Genomic DNA, 19,135 nt, shown 5'->3' with positions numbered 1-19,135 from the left:
CAAAGTTGAATGTTTATGAAATCTAAGACCTTGATGCAATTTTATTGCTATTTTTAGGTAGACTAGCAGGAAATTGCTTTGGGATAAATAGTAACTTAAAAATGTATTTTGTTCAGTGCTCTGGGAGGGTTGTTTTTTGGTACTGTCTGCTACTTCTGGTTGAGTTTTGGAATGTATGGGGCTTTTTGTTTTTCTTGCGTGTGTTGCCTTTTTTTTCTTTCTCTTTGTTTTAACCAATTCTGTCTCTTTGTACCGTCCATTTTATCTATTTTGAAATGAAATGCAACTTTTTTTAAGAGTCTGTACGTGTGGATCTTTTCTGTAAAAGCCTCTTCTCTTTGGATTGTTCTTGTCTCCTTGGTTTGAAATAAAATTTCAACATAAACCTGTGCCATTGGACAGCAATTGTGTATTTAGGCAATGCATACTGGGAGTTATTTTTGAAATCAGCTCTGTGGGGGTTTTTTGTAAATAGAGGTGATAAATACATTCTGGAAGATATTTTTTGTTTTGTAACAGTGAGGGAATTTTTTTGTTTTGTCTTTCAAAGTTTTTGGAAGCTTTAAAATATTTCCCATAAAGTTTTTTTTTTTTAGTTAAAACTGGTAATAAAAAAATATAGCAAAATATGTCATTTAATTGGTTGTAAATCATTTAGAACAGTGCTGCATTGCAACATAAAAAATCTTCACAAAGTATTAGAGAAACTTACTACATTCAGTACAACTGGTTTCCACTAGTGTTACTAAACGTGTGTGAAATGTAAAGCAGTCGTTGATAACAAACTGCTGAGAGCCATTCCAAAGAGATTTGATACAGTGGCTTGCTGTCATGTATTTCTTTGGGAAAAGAATGGAGTCCTTTCTCTCCCTGTTTCCATCACATAGCTCCAGCCTCTCTGTCAATGCTTGAATGATCTGCCTTTCTGTTTCTTCTTTCTGTGGGCTGCCTTTCTGTTTCTTCTGGTAATTCATTAATCTAATTATGAAAAAGGTCATGATAAAAATGTTTTCTCAATTATCTATATGGCAACATTTCCCAGTCAATGTTCTTTTTAAACAAATGTAATCTTAATGCCCAATTTCCTTTTTTTATCAGGAAGAAGGGTGGTGGTAAAATATCAAGAATGTGTGTGGGAAGCTAGGTTATTGAATATGTTTGAGCAGTAATGTGAAAGGGTGAAAAGGACTGTAGGCATTGAAGTAAGCAATAGTAACCATTCTAGAGCTGTGCAAATGTGAGTTTCAAAATTCTGATAGGTGTTAGAATAAAATCTGAAATATTGGTATACTCCAAGATTCTCTCACTTTGTCAGCACTCACGGAGTGGGAGTGTATGGAAAGGTCTTCCAGGGATCACTTTTCATTTTTCAAGGTAACCTTTATTTGAGAGCTCTGTTTTAATGAATGCCCGGTCAGAGGGTCCTAGTAAAGAAAACTGAGGAATGTAACAAAATTATGGAAAAACATTGCTTTCATGTGTAAAATAATATGCAATCTTTAGAGTGTAAGTTATATTAAAGACTTGTCAGCTCCAAGACTGTTTTTAAATTCGTTAATGTATAACCTTAACTTCTGCAATTCATTGCATGTTGGAGACCAAATGATGTGTGAAAAGCTAGAGTGTTTGAGCAAATAGCAAGCTAGATGTGGGGACAGAAAAAGCAAGTCAAAGGCTGCATCAGTGAGAAGCAAATGATGAGGTTGCTGAAATCTTATTTTGGACTGTTGTGCCTATTTTCTATGATGGGGGTGTACTTAATTGCTGCCAAAAGAACACTGTTCTGTTTCCTGCCTTGTGTTCCTTCTCTTGCCTTGCACATGCTGTACTGCTTGCCCAACTCAACACTGAGCTGATTCAACTTGGGAAATCATCACTGAACTTAGCACAGCCTCCCCACACACACACACAAAAGGGAGAAAAAGGGAAAATACCCCATGGGTGTGTGGGGGGGTGAGATTAGCAAACTGAGTTGCCTAATGGGCACCAGAGGAAGCAATGCAATGACTCCTTTTCTTTAAGTTACCCTGAACATCTTAAGCTGTCAAGGTTTCCTTTGCACTTTGTGTTTTCTTAGGAATGGTTGCTATCCTTTGCGATAGATGTCTTGGAAGTAACACCAAGCTGCTTTGTGTGATTTTTTTGTTTTTCTCCATTCTTTGAGAGTTAAAATAAATCTTAATCACACTAATAAAAACATTTTTTTTCACCCAGTTGTGCTACTGTATTTAGACTACCGTTACCCCTTTTTTTTTTTTTTCCTCACTCAAAGGGTAAATGTCATCTTATGAAGATCTGAGTTTGTGCTCCACTTACAAATTGACCTCTTGGTATAAGCAGAAGCATGTGCTCCAGATAAATTGAAATCTAGTCTGGAAAAATTATTTAAATAAATTTCCAAATTAAAGTGAACAGTGGACTTTTTAGGGCCAGCAAAGGTTTGTTGCCAAGGATTCTAAATTAGAACAGAGTTTGATAGTACAATTGCCTTTTCTTGTTGCTATCACATGCTGATTAGTGGAGCATCACTGCTGTGTGTGAGTCTTGAGTGAGTCAGTGGTGTCTAATTCAGTGCTGTCATTCTGCAAGGAGTAAGAGCAGAGTGTGATTTTGGCCTGATTCCATTTCTTTTGTTGACTGAAATTCACTTCAATGTGACATCTTCCTCTTCTCATATAAATGTAACATCATAAATGTGTTTGGTTTCTGAATTAAGTTTGCTCAGGTAGTAATAATTGCCAATAGCACTAGGGAAAGTGGACCATCTCTATAAGCAGCAGCAGCAGCAGAGCTCAAGGTCAAACTCTTACCTGCTTCAAATTGCACAATTAACTTTGTGCCTTTCTCTCTATACCTATTGTCTGTGTACAAGCCACTTGGCTTATATTCCAAGTAAGCTTATCTAAAAGGCATTTCTGCTGATGCCTGTTGCTTTGGAGTTTTCATAATATGCATGTACTACAATTTGACTTAACCTGTTTCTATGCTGATAGCATATTATTACTGAATATTTTAGGTCTATCTGGTGCTGGGAAGACTACAGTGAGCATGGCACTGGAGGAGTATTTAGTATGCCATGGTATTCCATGCTACACATTGGATGGTGACAATATTCGCCAAGGCCTTAATAAGAATCTGGGTTTCACACCAGAAGATAGAGAAGAAAATGTTCGGCGTATTGCTGAAGTTGCTAAATTGTTTGCAGATGCTGGTTTGGTGTGCATTACTAGTTTCATCTCTCCTTATGCTCAGGTAAGTGTGAAAAACCTCTGGATGAAATGTAGGGAAAATGCAAAATACAAAATGTCACTGAGAATTCTAGTTACAGAAATCGCTTTCTGAACTTAGCCAGAATCAAATACTTACTTGCTTTTTTTGGTGAGGTTTGTGCTTTATGGAGGTGATTACTCAAAACAGAAATGCCAATCTTGAATATAAAATGTTTACGTTAGTTCTATAACTGGAACTATCCTTCAGTCCATTAGACAGAATTATTACTCTAATATTACAAACAAGCTCAAATGATGTTCCAAGAAAGACTCTTAAAATTACAATATCTTGTTTGATCCATGTAGATTCCATTACTTTATAAATATGAAGACTAGGTGTACACTGAACCTGAAGACTCAGTTAAATTAGTTTTAAAAGCAATTTTTCCTTTAGTGAATGAACTGTGAGAGCTTTATTTTTACCAGGTGGCTTAAGGGAAAAGTGTTTTAATTGCCTGTAGGTTCTTTTTACTTTATTTCATGTTGTGTATGCAACATGATATTATATAATACTGAAAATTAATTAATTTTCACATTTTAAAAAAAAAAGTGAAATCCACTTTCACATTGTTTTGTGAAGACTGTTTTCATCCATGCATGAGAACCTGGAGGGGAGAGATGAAAAGGTTGTGTGAACACCCAAGTCTCTTGAAGAATGACCCAGGAACTTTAAGCTTAGGTGTTTCATGACATGAGAATGTGTTGTTTCTTTGGTACAAACTTTGGTACAAACTTTGGTACAAACAGTTCTTCTGATAATAATTTGGGGAACTCAAATCCTACAGTAAAACAGAAGTCTCTAGATATGAGGAAAATAACTAATAAACAGTATTTGGTAAGAGAAGATTTTAGTGGATTTTGGAAGGCTTTTTTTTTTCTCTGAATGAAAGCCACCAATATTGTTCCAGTGCTTGGCAAGCCATAAAAATAATACAATAAAAATAAAATAATACAAATAGTACAATATTTTGACTACACAAGTCTTGTCAGTTTAAGGAATGTAGGGAAAACTGGTGCTTGGGAGAGAAGGGTGCTTGTATCAGGAGCAGCAGGTAACACCTCCTCCTGGCTGAACTCAGCTAGGCAGATGTAATTCCTCAGACATATATGTATAGGTAGAGAAAATCCTGCATTCTATTGGCTGGGTTTGGTTCTGTTTTTTTCTAATATATCAAGTTTATTGTAAAATATCTCACATCATCCTGTCAGCTTTTACCATGTGATGTACTGTAGCCAAAGTGATATAGCTTGCAGGGCATCTGTTAATCAAATCACATTTCTTTTTTCAAACTCTGAGAGCTTGCTTACATTGTGCTGTCAGCTTCTTTAAAATGAACTTCAAAGGCAAAACCCAGTAACAATATGTGGGGGCAACCTTTTAGGATTTTTCTTCTGTTTTCTTTCAGGATCGTAATAATGCCAGACGAATTCATGAAGGGGCAAGTTTGCCTTTTTTTGAAGTATTTGTGGATGCTCCATTGCATGTCTGTGAGCAGAGGGATGTTAAAGGACTCTATAAGAAAGCCAGGGCTGGAGAAATTAAAGGTGAACCTAGGTGTAATCACATCTTTCTGCATAAGTGAAACATTGTTGTAATCTGACTCCATGTAAGTGGATGTGCTCAAGTCTGAGTGTACCACCCTTAAAAAGAGCATGGATTCAGGACAGGACTGAGAAGAAAATTGAAATTTACTTCTAACTCATGGAACTGACTAGTTAAATGTGTAGGACCATAAAAGGGTAAAAGTGGCTAACCTCACACAGGAAAAACCTTGAGCACATTAAAGGTTGCAATAGAAACCACGTAATGATGGAGGATTAGTCTGACTCCTTTGTGTGTCCATTGACTAGTTAAAAAAGAGCCTGATTCTTTCTAAAGTCTTTGAAGAACTGCATTGGTTGCTAGTTTCTTCCAAAAAGTTGCTAGTTCCTTCCAAAAAGTAAAGTAAGGCCACTGTCTACCTGTAAAGACCATTAAAAACACTTCCAAAAATACTAACTTTTACTTTTAAATCAGTGTTCTATTCTAGTGCCCATGAACATTATTTCCTGTTCTCACCCTCAGGTCAAGATTTAAGTATAAACTGCAATAAAAAAACCTCAGCTTTGCAATCATACATTGCAAGTATTGTTTCAAGTGCTGTTTTGCTCTGTGTTACATTGTAGTTTGCAGAGGCTGATGATAGCTAGCTCTGTATTTAGTAGCAAAGTAGTTTTTAAAGTAATCACTTTTGGGGGTGGAGTTTGCAGATGCTGTATGAATTCACTGTTAACCACAAGTGATATAAAATTGAAGAAATCTAAGACATTCCATTTGAGTGATATTTGACTATCACTCATACTATTTGCTTGATACTTCTAGTACTACAGAATATTTCGTGTAACACCAGGAATAAATAAAGCTGAACTAAGATTTGTTCAAAATCAAAGCAAGATGGCTTGAGCTGACATGATACAAAGATACAGTTCTGTACAGAATGCTTATTTGTGCCATAGAATATCCCTAGTATTTTTTAATTTTACAAGCCCCATAATGGAATTGTGTTCCTGTAGAAGTGGTAGAGAAGTAAACAGTGCCTGAGTAAGGTACAAGTTGGTGTAGCAGTGGCTGTATCTCATGACCTATCTGATATATGAAGGATGAAAATTAAATGACCTTGCCAGTTCATGAGGCACGTCAGCAACTGTTATCATCTTTTTCTCTGGCAATGGTAATGGGACACTTTCTTCGCCTGCTGTTCCCACTCCTCTGGTAATCAGATCCTTCTAAAGTATACAGGTTTTGGAAAAGATACCAGCCTTCTTTATCACATGGGGTACTGCAGTAATTGATTTTTTTCTTAGTTGAGGAACTAAACTACTAATTTGGAGGGTATTTAAATCTGAACTGAAAAACTGGAGTTCTGCTGTTTGCATTTGCACTTGTGGGGGATGCAGCTGCTCAGTTGTTGAAGCCCAGCTGGTATTCCTGATGGAGATCTGACCTGTAGTGCTTATACTCTTTTCCTTTGGGCTTGATTTTTCCTCCTTGTTTATGCATGAGTGGTTAGAATCTCCATGATTTCAAAGCAGATTGCAAGCTAAGTAGGCCAGAACAAGTGTCGCCGGTGGCTTGTACAGTCTGTGACAGCTATTATAACTATAATAAACACACTCATCGATCTTACATTAGCAGCTACCTTGAGTATATTAGCTAAACTAATGTACTAGGTGTTGAAATGCCTTACTTCAGAGTACTGCTAGGTGGTATTAGTGTAAATGTCCATATATACTGGATGTTCATAATATTTTTTCATCTTTTATTTTTTTTTAAAGAGCAGCAATCAGCTGATAATGAAGGACAGTGGATGGATGACTAACTCTGGGTTGACATGCACAGTTCTTCTGCCGGTGCTCTTTTCTTTATTCACAGTAAAAATCAAATAGCTTCACCAAGAAAAAAAGTGCTATGTATGTACTGCAGAATGCTGAAGTTTGATGCAGTCAGATAGTATGATTAGCAAAGTGTCTGATAAAGAGAAAACCTGCTGACTTCCCTAAGAAATCCTGTATTAAGGAAGCTAAAGCTCCATGTTCTTGCTTGTTGTGTTGGTTTATATATAGAAAACTGTCTGTGAATGGCGTTAAAATGGAGTCATCTTTTGGAAGAAGTCACCTAATATTTTTGTCTTATGTTCTGTAGGTTTTACTGGGATTGACTCTGAGTATGAAAAACCAGAAGCCCCAGAGCTTGTGCTGAAAACAGATTCCTGTGATGTGAATGATTGTATACAACAAGTTGTGGAACTTCTTCAAGAGAGGGTGAGCAGAAATGGAGACATATCTTAGAAACTTTTTTTTTAAGTATTTGTACCTGCAATATGAATGTAAGTACTGGGAAAAACAAAGACAGTTTGAGAGTTAAAGGCTTATGCATCTTTCAGTTCAAACTTTTAAACTTGTCCTATTGCGTGTTTCCTTTTTAAACCTGAACATTGCACAACATTGATCTCCAAGTGAAATAAGATTTGGAAAAGTGGAAAATTAATTTTTATCAATAACAGGAAGGAAGAGAAACCTGTCTCAGTTTTTACAGAACCAACAGTGAATGCTGACTTAAAAATGCTAGCAACCAATTTTAAGAGTCTGAGTTTATGTTGTCTCTGTAGTGTACAAGTGAATATACACTGCAGATGTGAAGAGACAGGTGTGCACTTACACATTATTTGATCTCACTTAAATAGAGGCTGTTATGCTTGTGTCTGCTTTCCCTTGTTTCCACTGTTTTTCTTGCACTAGTAAAAGTGGTCCTGCAATTGTGTAATGAGCAGCTCAGGAAGCTGATCTTCTTGGCATGGCTGAGTTGAGTTTATGGTTCATAGCTTCTGAAAAGGTAGGTCTGTTTCCTTGTTCATGCCTGCAATTTACACCATTCCTTTTGAAGTCTCCGGGCCTTCTCCTTTTGCCTGATAAGTGGATTCAGCTAATTATCCAACCTAAAAAAACCCACCCCCAACAAACCCCACACAGAAAACAAAACAAATAGACAAAAAAACCCCCAAACCCAACACTAAAAGTGAAGGCAGCCAAGAGATGACTTTATCCTCTTGAAACCATACCCCTAGAATTTGCTAATCTTCATGTAGAAGAAATGTGTCTCCTTATATTATCTGTAGTCAGTGGGTAGTGGATGACATTCCAGACAACTATTTATTTTAATTGAGATACTCTTGCAGACAATTACTCACGCTTTTTTATGTGAGTTGGATGCTCTGGAAATTTAGGGTATAGGCAGTAGTTTGAGTAAAGCTCCACCAAGTGTTGAAGTTGATACAAGCAAAAGACCTCATCATGTAGCCAGCATGGAGTTAGTTTTAACCCTCTGTGTAAGTACAGCTCTGGAGAGATTTAGTCTCTTGTATTGAAATTTTCAAGAAAACTGCTCATGGATGACTGGTTGCTCAGAGTTGCTCAGGAGATAAGACAGGGCAGAAAACCATTGGAGAGTTCTAGATTTTTGCCCAAATTCCCATCTGAATATTTTTTTTTAAGTAAAAAGGAGATCTGTGTAGGAGTCCTACCTGTGAGAGGTGGCAGTTCCTGACTGTGAGGGCCCTGTGCCTCCTGCTCAGAACAATTCATTGTGTTTCACAGTTGTGGAAACCAGTGTCACATGTGCCAAGGTAGTGATCCCTGAAGTCTTGCATTGGTATACAGGGCTGACTGCTGGCACCTAGCCCAGTCAGCTTTGTTTAAGGCACATTTAGCAGTTTTTTCCTTTTCTTTGAAGATAACAGTATTGTGAATAGCAAAATATCTTAGTGGTTGCTTAGCTCAATAAGAGACAATGAAATCAAGGCAAGGCTAAATAGGCACGTCTTGGTTTTAGACCATATTAATGCAGTGCTCTCTTGAGAATATAATTTCTGTAGATTTCCTGTAATTTGAACAAAAAAACTTAAAAGAAGGATGAAAAAGGACTTTTTATAAGGGCATTTAGGGATAGGACAAGATTTTAAACTGACAGAAGGTAGTTTAGATTAGATGTTAGGAAGAAATTCCTTACTGTGAGCCTGGTGAGACACTGGAACAAGTTGCCCAGAGAAGCTGTGGATGCCCCATCCCTGGAGGTCTTGAAGGCCAAGTTGGATGGGGCTTTGAGCAACCTGGACTAGTGGAAGGTGTCCCTGCTCATGGCAGGGGGGTTGGAACTAGAGGATCCTTAAGGCCCCTGCCAACCCCAACCATTCTGTGCTTCTATGCTTTCTATGAAATAAATTTTTCAGCATTGTAAAAACATTTGTCAGCATTATGAAAACATGTGCCTGTGCTGCAGATAAGACTGCCTGCAGGCTCTACTGTAAATAACAAGAGCACAGCCAGGAGCTTGGGAAAAGCAGTTTTGCGATTTTATGTGGCACTTGTGAGACCTTGTCTGGATACCTTGTGCAGGTTTGTGCCCTTCTCCCTCACCCAGAAGAAAACAGACATCGGTGTGCTTCTGTGAGTTGTGCAGAAGGTCACACCGAGATGGTCGGAGGCTGGAGGACGTCACTGCACAAGGAGAGGCTGAGGGGAAGTGGATTTGTTCAGCCTGGAGAAGAGAAGGCTGAAGGAGTTCTTGTTGCTCTTTTTATCATCCAAATGAGAGGGTACAGGGAGGACTGATGAAGACTTTTCTTAGAGATGCACAAGGGTAGGACAAGGGGCAGTAGACATGAGGTGAAATATGGGAGATTAAAATTAGACATAGGGGAAAAAAACCTTTCACTGTAAAGATGGTCAATTATTAGAACAAGTTGCTATGAGTGTTTGTGGATGCTCTGTTCTTAGAGATTTTAAATGCTTGATTGGCCAAGATCCTGAGCAGCCTGCTGTAGTGGGACCAGTTTTGTGCTGGAGGCTGGACTGGATGATCTCCAGAGGTAACCAGCATCAGCAAAGAACCTACCACCCCAGTGTGAGGAGGCACATTTCCATAAAGCATCTAGTTTATTTATTTATTATTTTGCCATTTTTTATATGAATGCATTGAGAAATAATAAATATTGAGGAATATTCTGTAACTTGTCCCTTGGTAGAATTAAGCTTTCAGTAAAATTGATGCCTTAGAATGGTCACTAGATGGCTTGCTAGCCTAGCATTTTCCCAATTCCTAAAATTCATGCAGTTTAAAGATGCATGGATTCCTCTTGTTTCAGGTTTTATTGTTTGGTTGTTGTTTTTTTTTTTTTTTTTAAAATCTAAGCTATTTTAAGTACCACTTTCATGTGTGCAAGGGAGTCTAGGTTTACTAATCCTACAAGTTCTCTAAATGTCAGACTCAGTTGCTAGAACTGTCTTCAAGCTGTTTACATTTGTATAATGAAGTAGGTTGTTGACAGAAAGTGCATTGTGAAACCTTTGTTTTGACTATTAGTGGGATACTGAAACCAGGATAATGCTTGAAGAGATCTTTTTAATAGGCACGTGTATTTTAAGCTGGCGATGGTTTGTAAAATTAGGCCGTCCTAGCCTGGTAATGAGCTAGGGTCCAGAGGGAAATCTGTGAAGCAGCATAATGTGCACTCCATCATTATAGTGTTCCTTACAGGAGGCAATGCCTTCATTTGGTTCTGGGCTTGTTGCTGTGGCAGGAGTCTTCTGCAGCTCCCCTGGGCTGTAATGCTGTTGCTCAGGCAGAGAAAACAAAAGGAAGATTTTGCCTAACTTACGATGTAATAAAATCTGCTTCCAAAATGATGTCTGATACGTAATGGACCAAACTTTTCCTTATAAAACACCATTTCTAAGTGCTAGTTTGATTTGTCTTCTTTTGATGTGTCTTTGAGGATATGAATTATGCAGCAGCCAGTGAGACTCATGACGTCTTGTTACTCCCATAGTCATTTTATCTCTCACTTGCCAGCTTCCTACTGCCTTTGTTTTACTTTCCATGGAGGTAGTGCCTAAGGTCTGATAAATGCATTAAAATTCCTGAGCTACCTTTGCAGTTTCTATAAGCATACCTATTTACTCTGGCCTGCATACGCTGGAAAAGTAAAGATAATTTATTCATTGTTGTTTTGGGTCTGTATACACTCTGCTCTAAGGGTGAGCCTTTTTTCTCAAAAATTAAAGCATTACTTTACAAAGGTTTCTCAAACACTGAAAAATGTGTTTTGAAAAGAACAGTCAGCATGTTTTCACTGTTTTTTTGCTGCTGAACTTCACTGGAACATTTGACTGGGTTTTGATATATTACATCATCCTTTGCTGGAGGAGACTCTTTACGGTTTTGTGATGACCTTCTCTTTCTTTTAATTATGTTTTTATCTTTGGGTTAATGTCTTCTAACAAGTTTAAGGTCTTGAGTCTTGAGCAGTGTGGAGTGAGAATATCTTGTTTAATACACATGAGGAAAACTGAATTTTTTTCCAAATAAAAAATTGATATGTTGCTTATAGAGCTAGATTTCAGTTCGTTGAATATATGTGCACAGATGACATCACATTTAAATATTTTAAGAGTTAGTATATAGATGAAAATACAGTGGTATGTCATTAGCTGTAGGAAATACATTTAATTTGTACTTCTGTATTACTTTTCAGTAGAGAAGGAGCTTTATTTTACTTTCATGTTACCATTTCTAATGTATCTTCTATAGTGAATGACTTAAATTCATAAATGCTCAGTCTCTAAATCTTTTTTTTACTTCTTCAGCATGTGTAAAAGCACTGAGTCTTCCTTTCTACTGTAGATAATGTGGGCATTAATAAGTCATAAAAACTTCACTCAATTCAATGGTTAAATATTTACTAGGTAAATGTTATATGGGTTACTTACGGTTTAGAAAAAATCTCTTGTCAGTGTTTCACTTTAGCTAATCTGCTGGCTTGAGTAACTGGCAATATATCATAATCTTGGAACAGTGCTGGCTTCTAAATGGGTAAAAATTGCATAATGAATAGACTCTTGCTACTGTGTAGTGCAACATTAGAATTCTACTTCTTGATGTGTGTTCAGTGCCCAAGAGGCACTCTGAGCAATCATTAAGTTCTGTTTATTCCTTTCATGCAGGACATTGTACCAGTGGATGCGTCTTACGAGGTGAAAGAGCTTTATGTGCCAGAAAACAAGCTACAGTTGGCCAAAACTGATGCTGAGTCTCTGTTAACCTTGGAAATAAATAAGGTATTGTGTGTTCAGGTGTCTCTGCTGCAGTTGAAAGATGGTCTGATCTGTTGTTTAGTGTAAGTAGATGTAGCTGAAATACCTGTACCGGTTACAGAATACAGCTTGATACACTTTTTCCATCTTTCCTTGAGAGAAAGCACAGCACCTGTGTTTTCTTTGTCTACTTACCAGAGATAATTGAATCTTCATAATTTCATGAACAATGTCTGGTATAGTGTTACTTAGTTTATCCCTAGCCTAGAGATAAAATTATTAATTTTCTCCCATGCTTCCCCCACATCCACAGAGTAAACCATGCCTAAAATGTCTTGTATGAGAAATTGCTTTCAGAGAGATTGCTAACTTTTTTTTAGTTTACTTGCAGAAACCATTTTATTTTGACTTGTAATTGCCTAGAAATATGGGGAAAATCAGTTACTGCTTCTTGTTTCTTCCTGTTGGTAGTCTTCAGCTGAACATCAATAACTTTTAATATATGTACCAAACTCAAACAGTTGCAACAGATGATCAGATCTACTTGATTGCTTTTTTTTTTTTTTTCTGATTAGAACATACTCATGCTACTTTTCTAGTTTCCAGCAGAGAGACTGTGGAAAAGCATGGATCAACTTGATCAACCATTTTCTTATTTTGGTTCAATGCATTATTTTTCAACTGAGATCAGTTAGATGAAGCTGCTTCTGGCTATGTTTCTGTTCTACCTCATTCATTTTTCTGAAGAACTAAACCTATACACAGATACAATGCATGAGTTTTTTCACTGGCTTTTTGACAGTATTACTAGAACTTTAAGCTAAGCATTTGATCTAGGAGCTGACTAAGTTCAGAGTTCAACATCTGTAGTGAGTAGACTTTGAAGGATTGGGGTGGCATCCTAAGCACTGAACTAAATAGTTTTAAAAGTGGCCTGGTCTTCTACTAGTAATGAATATTAATACTTCCTTTCACCACATATTACTAATTCCTTTTCACATATGTCTGTGTAAAACTATTCATTGCTTTGTTGAGGAATAAACACTTAAGGTCACCTTTATTAAACTTTGATAGTGTCCCATTCTAAATTGCTCCCTATCTAGAAAACCAGATCATTTCTGCCTCCACCACCAACCAGTGGCTTGTTAAATATCAAACAAGTATATCATGTAAGCTTGGGAAGAAATTGTGTTTTGTACTTGCCTCAGTATAAATTATACAGTGTAATAAAGTTAGTCATGCCCTTTGCAAAAGAGACTTGCACAAGCAAAGGCTGTCCTTGTCAAAAACTTGACCAAGTCTTAGTAACACACATGCAGAAGTAGTAGAGACCACACACTAAGTTGTAGTGTGACTGAGTGCTAAGGAAGGAAATCCTGTGTAAACTGATATCTCATGCTAAAGTAAGTACTAGTCCAGAGAGAATTTAACTTCTGGATTGTCTCACTAGTTTATGAAAAAAATTTATTTCTCATTTGCTTAAAGACTAGACCTCTTAATATTTACACACATAATTCTGATATTTTTTGTGGTAATTGTATGTGTTGTTATTATTTTTTCTTTTTTTTTTCTTTTTAACATCTTTGTTATCTTCTTTTGTTGAATAAAGGCAAGTGGGATTCTCTAATTTTGTTAAGATGAACTTTATGAAGATTCACAAATAAAGTTTGTTGTTGTGTGTTTCTTGGTTTGGATTTTTTTAACACATGGAAATTTGATCCAGTATAAGGACTGGAAAATAGCCAAAAATATGAACAAGTTGTTCTCTTTTCCTTACTTGTAGAAACTTTTAAATTATTTGTGATTAAAAACTGTAGTACTGAGAAATCTTCCATCTGCATTGTCCTGCATTTTAGAATTAAATCATGATCTTTTATGATTAATACCTGATGCCAGTAATTAAGCAGCAACTTTTATCTGCTCTATTTCTTCATTTCTTTACAAGGTGGATATGCAGTGGGTACAAGTGCTAGCAGAAGGTTGGGCAACACCCCTGAATGGCTTTATGAGAGAGAGAGAATACCTCCAGTGCCTTCACTTTGACTGTCTGCTTGATGGTAGGGTAAAACACACCATTTGTAAAACCAACCAAACTAATCCTACTTCTAAAATCCTACTGATGCTTTGCTTTTTACTGGTGGTGTAGTAACACATTATCAGGCTTGTGCACAGCTTGAGGTCTGTGAAAAGAGAATAGAATTTTATAACAATCAGTTTTAAACTTGATGGTTTTATTCTTTTTGTACCTACCATCATATTAGAATTTGAATATTTTGTCTTTTTGCCTTTACAAATTCTTTTTTTTTCCAAATACCTTAATTTTTGAAAGGCGTTTAATTCTAAAATGCACACTTCTAATTTATTTTGAAGAAATTGATCTTAGAATTTGGAATTGCAATTTAATTTCTGTTTATCTCTGTGTACCAAAAGATTTGTTCTGTATTAGTAATGAAGGAAAGGACAACAAATTGACTTGAGTACTGGAGCTGTTGCCAAGTGTGAAATCAGAATATGAGTATGTGGCTTGAGTATGGACAACTGTCACATGTAATTGAATTATTACGACTTAATAATTATCCTGTGATGATGAATGAATGGATTTTATTTTGCATTACCAGTTGGCTAAGAACTTAGTTAAGGTAGTGAATAAGTCATAACATCCTCAGATTTTGGAATTTGATTGCAATCCTCTGTCATTTTCCATTTATTTGTATTTGAAGGCTCTGTTTTACTCCAGCCTTTTTGCTATCTTCATGCTTCCTTTTGCATTACTCTTGTCTTGCTAGAGACCAAATAGCAGAACAAAAAAAAAGTCACTTGTCTTTCAATTCTATGATACAGACATCTGTTGTCCTTCTTATATTTCTTAATTCCCTTTTCTCGAAGTCTCACAGGTGCCATCCTAGACAGCAAAACGCCATCCTGCTATTTTGGAGTATCTAAAGTTTGCAGTCTAATTTTGGACTGCTAGTTTTGTTTTCATTTCATTTGCCTTCTGTACATCCAGCCAGGTGAAAAGTCTTCTGCAGATGACATGCAATGTATTCAGCTGCTAAAATAGCTTGTAGGTCCTAGTTCTGTCCTGTAATTTTCAGTAAATCAGGATTTTTATAAGGCATTTAAGACCTTGTATAGGCGAGTGTTTCAGATATAACAGTATAACAATTTTTTAAACTCCTTCTGCAGTTGTTTTGAGCATCTCATCTATGCTACAAAAACTATGAGTAATGAAAAATAACTTACTGATGGAAACAATTTTCAATCCTAAGCTTGAATAAAATAGTCATGTTCGTCTAGATTTCCTGTTACTGATTTCCTTTTTTTAGATAACTACTACAACACTTATATGTGAAAATCTTTTCAGAAAAATATGATTGCCTTTAAGCTGCTTTGCTACGTGCAGCAATGGCAACCGTTAAGTCAAAACAACATCCTGAAGTTTCCTCCTTGCTTGTTATGTTAGTTCTGGGTCTTAGACCAGCAGTCATTTTGCAGGGCTTTGATTCTGAAGAGAGGGAAATGGTTTATTACCTGCAATACATCTCATCCTTTGGGCTTTAAATGTAGTGCTCATACTGGCTGACTTCTAGGCTATGGAGATCAGTGCAGATGTGTTAATATTATCTGCCTTTAAAGATTAAGTTGTCTGAAAAAGTCACATCCTGACACTGTGCTCATCTGTGATTTAACAGAATTGCTTCACTACCTTACCTCAGTTTCTTACTTGTACAGTGGCTGAAGAGAAATGTAAAAGATATTATATATTTATTGCTGGTCATGGACAAAATTTTAATAAACAACAGGTTTGAGATCTCTTCCTAGTTTGAAATATTTATTTACTTGTTTGCAAAGGAAAAGGTTTGTTTTAAATTATCAATTTTGGGTGTCAAACCACTCTCTGTGACTGCTGCCAAACTCAATTTTATGACCTAGTTGCTTTGAAAATAACTGTGGGCATCAAGACTGAAATTAGGAGGAGATGCACAGCATGCATTTTATGCATTTTGCATTATGAAAGAAGGGGGACCTGTTTTTCTCTTAAACTTTTCATCCAGCTTTATAACTTTTAATTTCCTAAGAAATTTAATTTCCTAACAAAAAATGTATTGCTTAAATAATAGCAAAATTAGCCTTATTTTAGAGTCTTGGCAAATGCCAAAGCCTTCATTAACTTTAAAAGATCCATGACTTTTCTCCTGGAGGCCACCCAAAAGTTTTGCACTCAAGCATATGCTTGTTAGAACCTAAGCCTTTGTAGAAGACTTAGAATGTTTACTCCACTGAGTTTCTCAAATCTCACTGTTGTAGTAAAGAAAAACAGGACTTTCCAGCACCTGGCAGTGAAGTAGGTGCTTAGAAATGAGGACCACACATAACCTTAAAATTCAGCTACATTGGCTTCGTTTTAGAAGTAAAGTAGCTGGTGAACTTTCAGCTGAACAAATGGTGCAGAATGTTTGCCTGACTCAGCAGTTTTTTCTGAAAGGTGAATGCTTGAATCTGAATACAGTTTTAAGTAAACAACAAAAGTCACCTTTTGAAATAGTTGAATTGTGTATGTTAACCACTTGGGTACATTTGCCTGCTCCTATTGCATTGATTTTTTTCTTCGGGGCCATAAGTATGTCTGCTGAGAATATAATTTCCTTTTTACTAATTATCCACTCCAGTAGCAATCTTATCTGATATTTTAGATGATCTATTTTAAAATGTTATTTGTGTATTTCTACTTTCTGTATAGATTCTTGAAAAAGGTATTAATTTGAGATTCCCAAAAAGTAGTGTCCTGACAGTTTAAATATTTGTGTGCAGCTCTAAGTACTTGCTATTTTCAGTCCTGCGTTCACTCTTTCTCAAACCTCAGTTTTTGCTCAATTTTATAGTACACGCTTATGGAAGCGTGAGTTCATTCTAAGAATTGTTTAATCCCTGTTAAAATAAGTGTTTCAACTACCTGTCATGTAATACACTTACAGCCTTAAAAGTAACCTCTTAATTAGGTAGACTTTCATAAGAACATTGATGACTGTTACTAGGATAAAGGGCTTTTTTTTCCCTCTGCAGGGGGAGTTATTAATCTGTCAGTGCCTATAGTGCTAACAGCCACTCAAGAAGACAAAGAAAGGCTCGATGGGTGTACAGCAATTGCGCTGGTGTATGAGGGTTGCCGCGTTGCCATTCTCCGTAATCCTGAGTTCTACGAGCACAGGAAAGAGGAGCGCTGTGCTAGGCAGTGGGGAACAACATGCAAGGAGCATCCCTATATCAAGGTGTGTGTTTAAAAGTTGAAAATCTAGTCCTGTTTGCTGTACTGTTGTAGAGTTGCAAATTACGTGAAGCTCGTGTCTGTGACTGATGTAGTTTGACAAAAAAACTACTTTGAAAATTAATTGAAATATCTGAGCAGAAAGAAAAGTAATTTTTTCTATGCATCTGTTGAATAGTCTGTACTTAGTGTGAAAATCTAATGTCAATATGTACACATGAAATGAATTTAGAATGTACTGTGGTATCTGTGCTACAGAAGAGGGAGCTTTGCCCTCCAGTGTGCCTAGGAAACATATCCGTCTGTGTCACCAGATGGATCATCAAAGCTCCTTAATCAGTGGATATATGCTTTGTGAAGGATAGAAAACTTATTTTCTGCCTGCATGTGGAGCATGTGAGACCTGCCTGCTTTAGATGTTTTTGAAACAGGCCATATTCCTGGAGAGTTCATCATTTAACCCTCTGGGGAGTAATTTCCCACCCATTGTGTTCATTAAGTTTTATTATCTTGGCCTTATGTATATGTCATACTGAAATGTTCTAATTGTAACATACTCATCACGATGCTGTGGTGGCTTATGCAAGCTGATGTGAATGTTGCATCTTAGCTCTGCAGAGCCAAAATATATTTATTTCCCCATTTGTCTTTGAGGTATTTTTTGTTTAAAGGTATGACTTAAAATTAGATGAAGAGAAATCAAAAAAACCTCAAATTATGAGCTTGCTCTTGAAAAGAGAAAGCCTCTGAAATGTTGAAAAAGTATCTGTATGACTTACAGAAGATTTTCAAAGCCCTTGATGTGGTCTATGATGTTGAACATAAGATTACTCCTTTTTTGAAAACTTAGCACAGATTTAATAAATGCTAAGAAAATCTCATGCAGACAAAATTTGAATGACTTGTTACATAGAAGATGAGGAGCTGTGTTCTTACACCTTAGGATGAGGAACTGTGTTCTTGTGCCTGTACTGGGGTGTATAGTGGTAACGTGACACTGCGTGAATTTGGTGGCCCTTCTTTATTAATCAGAAATATTTGGGTACCTGAGAGATTCTGTCGAGCAGAGTTTTCTCATCTTCATATCATTATCACACCTTCCCTGCACCTTGGTAAGATGTCAAAGTATGGCATTTTCTTTGGGAAGGGAATAGTTACTGTGGTGTCATTTAATTCTAGCAGGTCAAAGGAAAAATAAACTGAAAAATTCACACTTAATTTTCACATCTTGGCTTTTGGGTTTAGTATGTAGTATCTTCTGTTATATCAAGATTTATTGTCATTTATAAATTACATAAGGCTTAAAAAATTATCAGAAATGTGTATGAAACTTGAAAGCTTTTTGTGATTCCATCTTCAAAAGAAAATGCATTCTTAGAAATTAAAAATTTCCAAGTAATGTCTATGGCCATTTGTAGAGTATGTTAAGCAGCTTGCCATAATTATTTTTTGATAAAGGGTGAGGTGATATTTAAAGATATAAAAAGAAGTGTAGTGTATCCGAGATCTGTTACTTGGGTTAACTGCTACCATGAGACAAATCCAAAAGCTATTCTACTTCAAAGATTCTGATTTTATTATTAAAGTGGGTGAGTAGTCAATTGGAATTGTTTTGTTTGTTACTTTATTGCTGATGAGAATCTTGTAAATTGCAGAGTGATACTGCAACAGCATTTGCTTTGACCAATAACTAGAAAGTGCAACTTCATTTTATTGATATATTGTAATTAAATTTAAAAATATATACTAATAAAAATATATATGGTAAATAACTAATAAATTGGAATAGACAAGGCTTTCTAGACACTATCTTTGTTTGTCATGCAGTGGTGATTAAGAATATTGGCTATTTGCATTTCTATATATTATCTCAATTTTGAAAGAAAGGCATATGCCCACTGAAGATTTGGGCATCTCTCCTACATCATGGTATAACATGTCTGGACTATGTTCCAGTGAATTTTTTTCATTT

At 36.3% G+C, this 19,135-nt stretch overlaps 1 protein-coding gene across 2 annotated transcripts in view; it reads left to right on the top strand.

Moving 5' to 3' along the window:
• PAPSS1 (3'-phosphoadenosine 5'-phosphosulfate synthase 1) overlaps positions 1 to 19,135 on the top strand; it is a 48,888-nt gene that overhangs the window by 16,522 nt on the left and 13,231 nt on the right. For both annotated transcript variants that reach the window (XM_069013307.1, XM_069013306.1), the window contains exons 3-8: positions 3,017 to 3,252; positions 4,676 to 4,814; positions 6,952 to 7,070; positions 11,808 to 11,921; positions 13,843 to 13,954; positions 16,962 to 17,167. In XM_069013307.1, coding sequence (XP_068869408.1) covers positions 3,017 to 3,252; positions 4,676 to 4,814; positions 6,952 to 7,070; positions 11,808 to 11,921; positions 13,843 to 13,954; positions 16,962 to 17,167 — 926 coding nt within the window. The remainder of the gene's footprint in view (positions 1 to 3,016; positions 3,253 to 4,675; positions 4,815 to 6,951; positions 7,071 to 11,807; positions 11,922 to 13,842; positions 13,955 to 16,961; positions 17,168 to 19,135) is intronic.

Source organism: Aphelocoma coerulescens, chromosome 4 (genome assembly GCF_041296385.1).
Source record: "Aphelocoma coerulescens isolate FSJ_1873_10779 chromosome 4, UR_Acoe_1.0, whole genome shotgun sequence".
NCBI lineage: Eukaryota > Metazoa > Chordata > Aves > Passeriformes > Corvidae > Aphelocoma > Aphelocoma coerulescens.
Note: the sequence above shows the minus strand (reverse complement) of the source record. Positions and strands in the feature narration are given on the sequence as shown.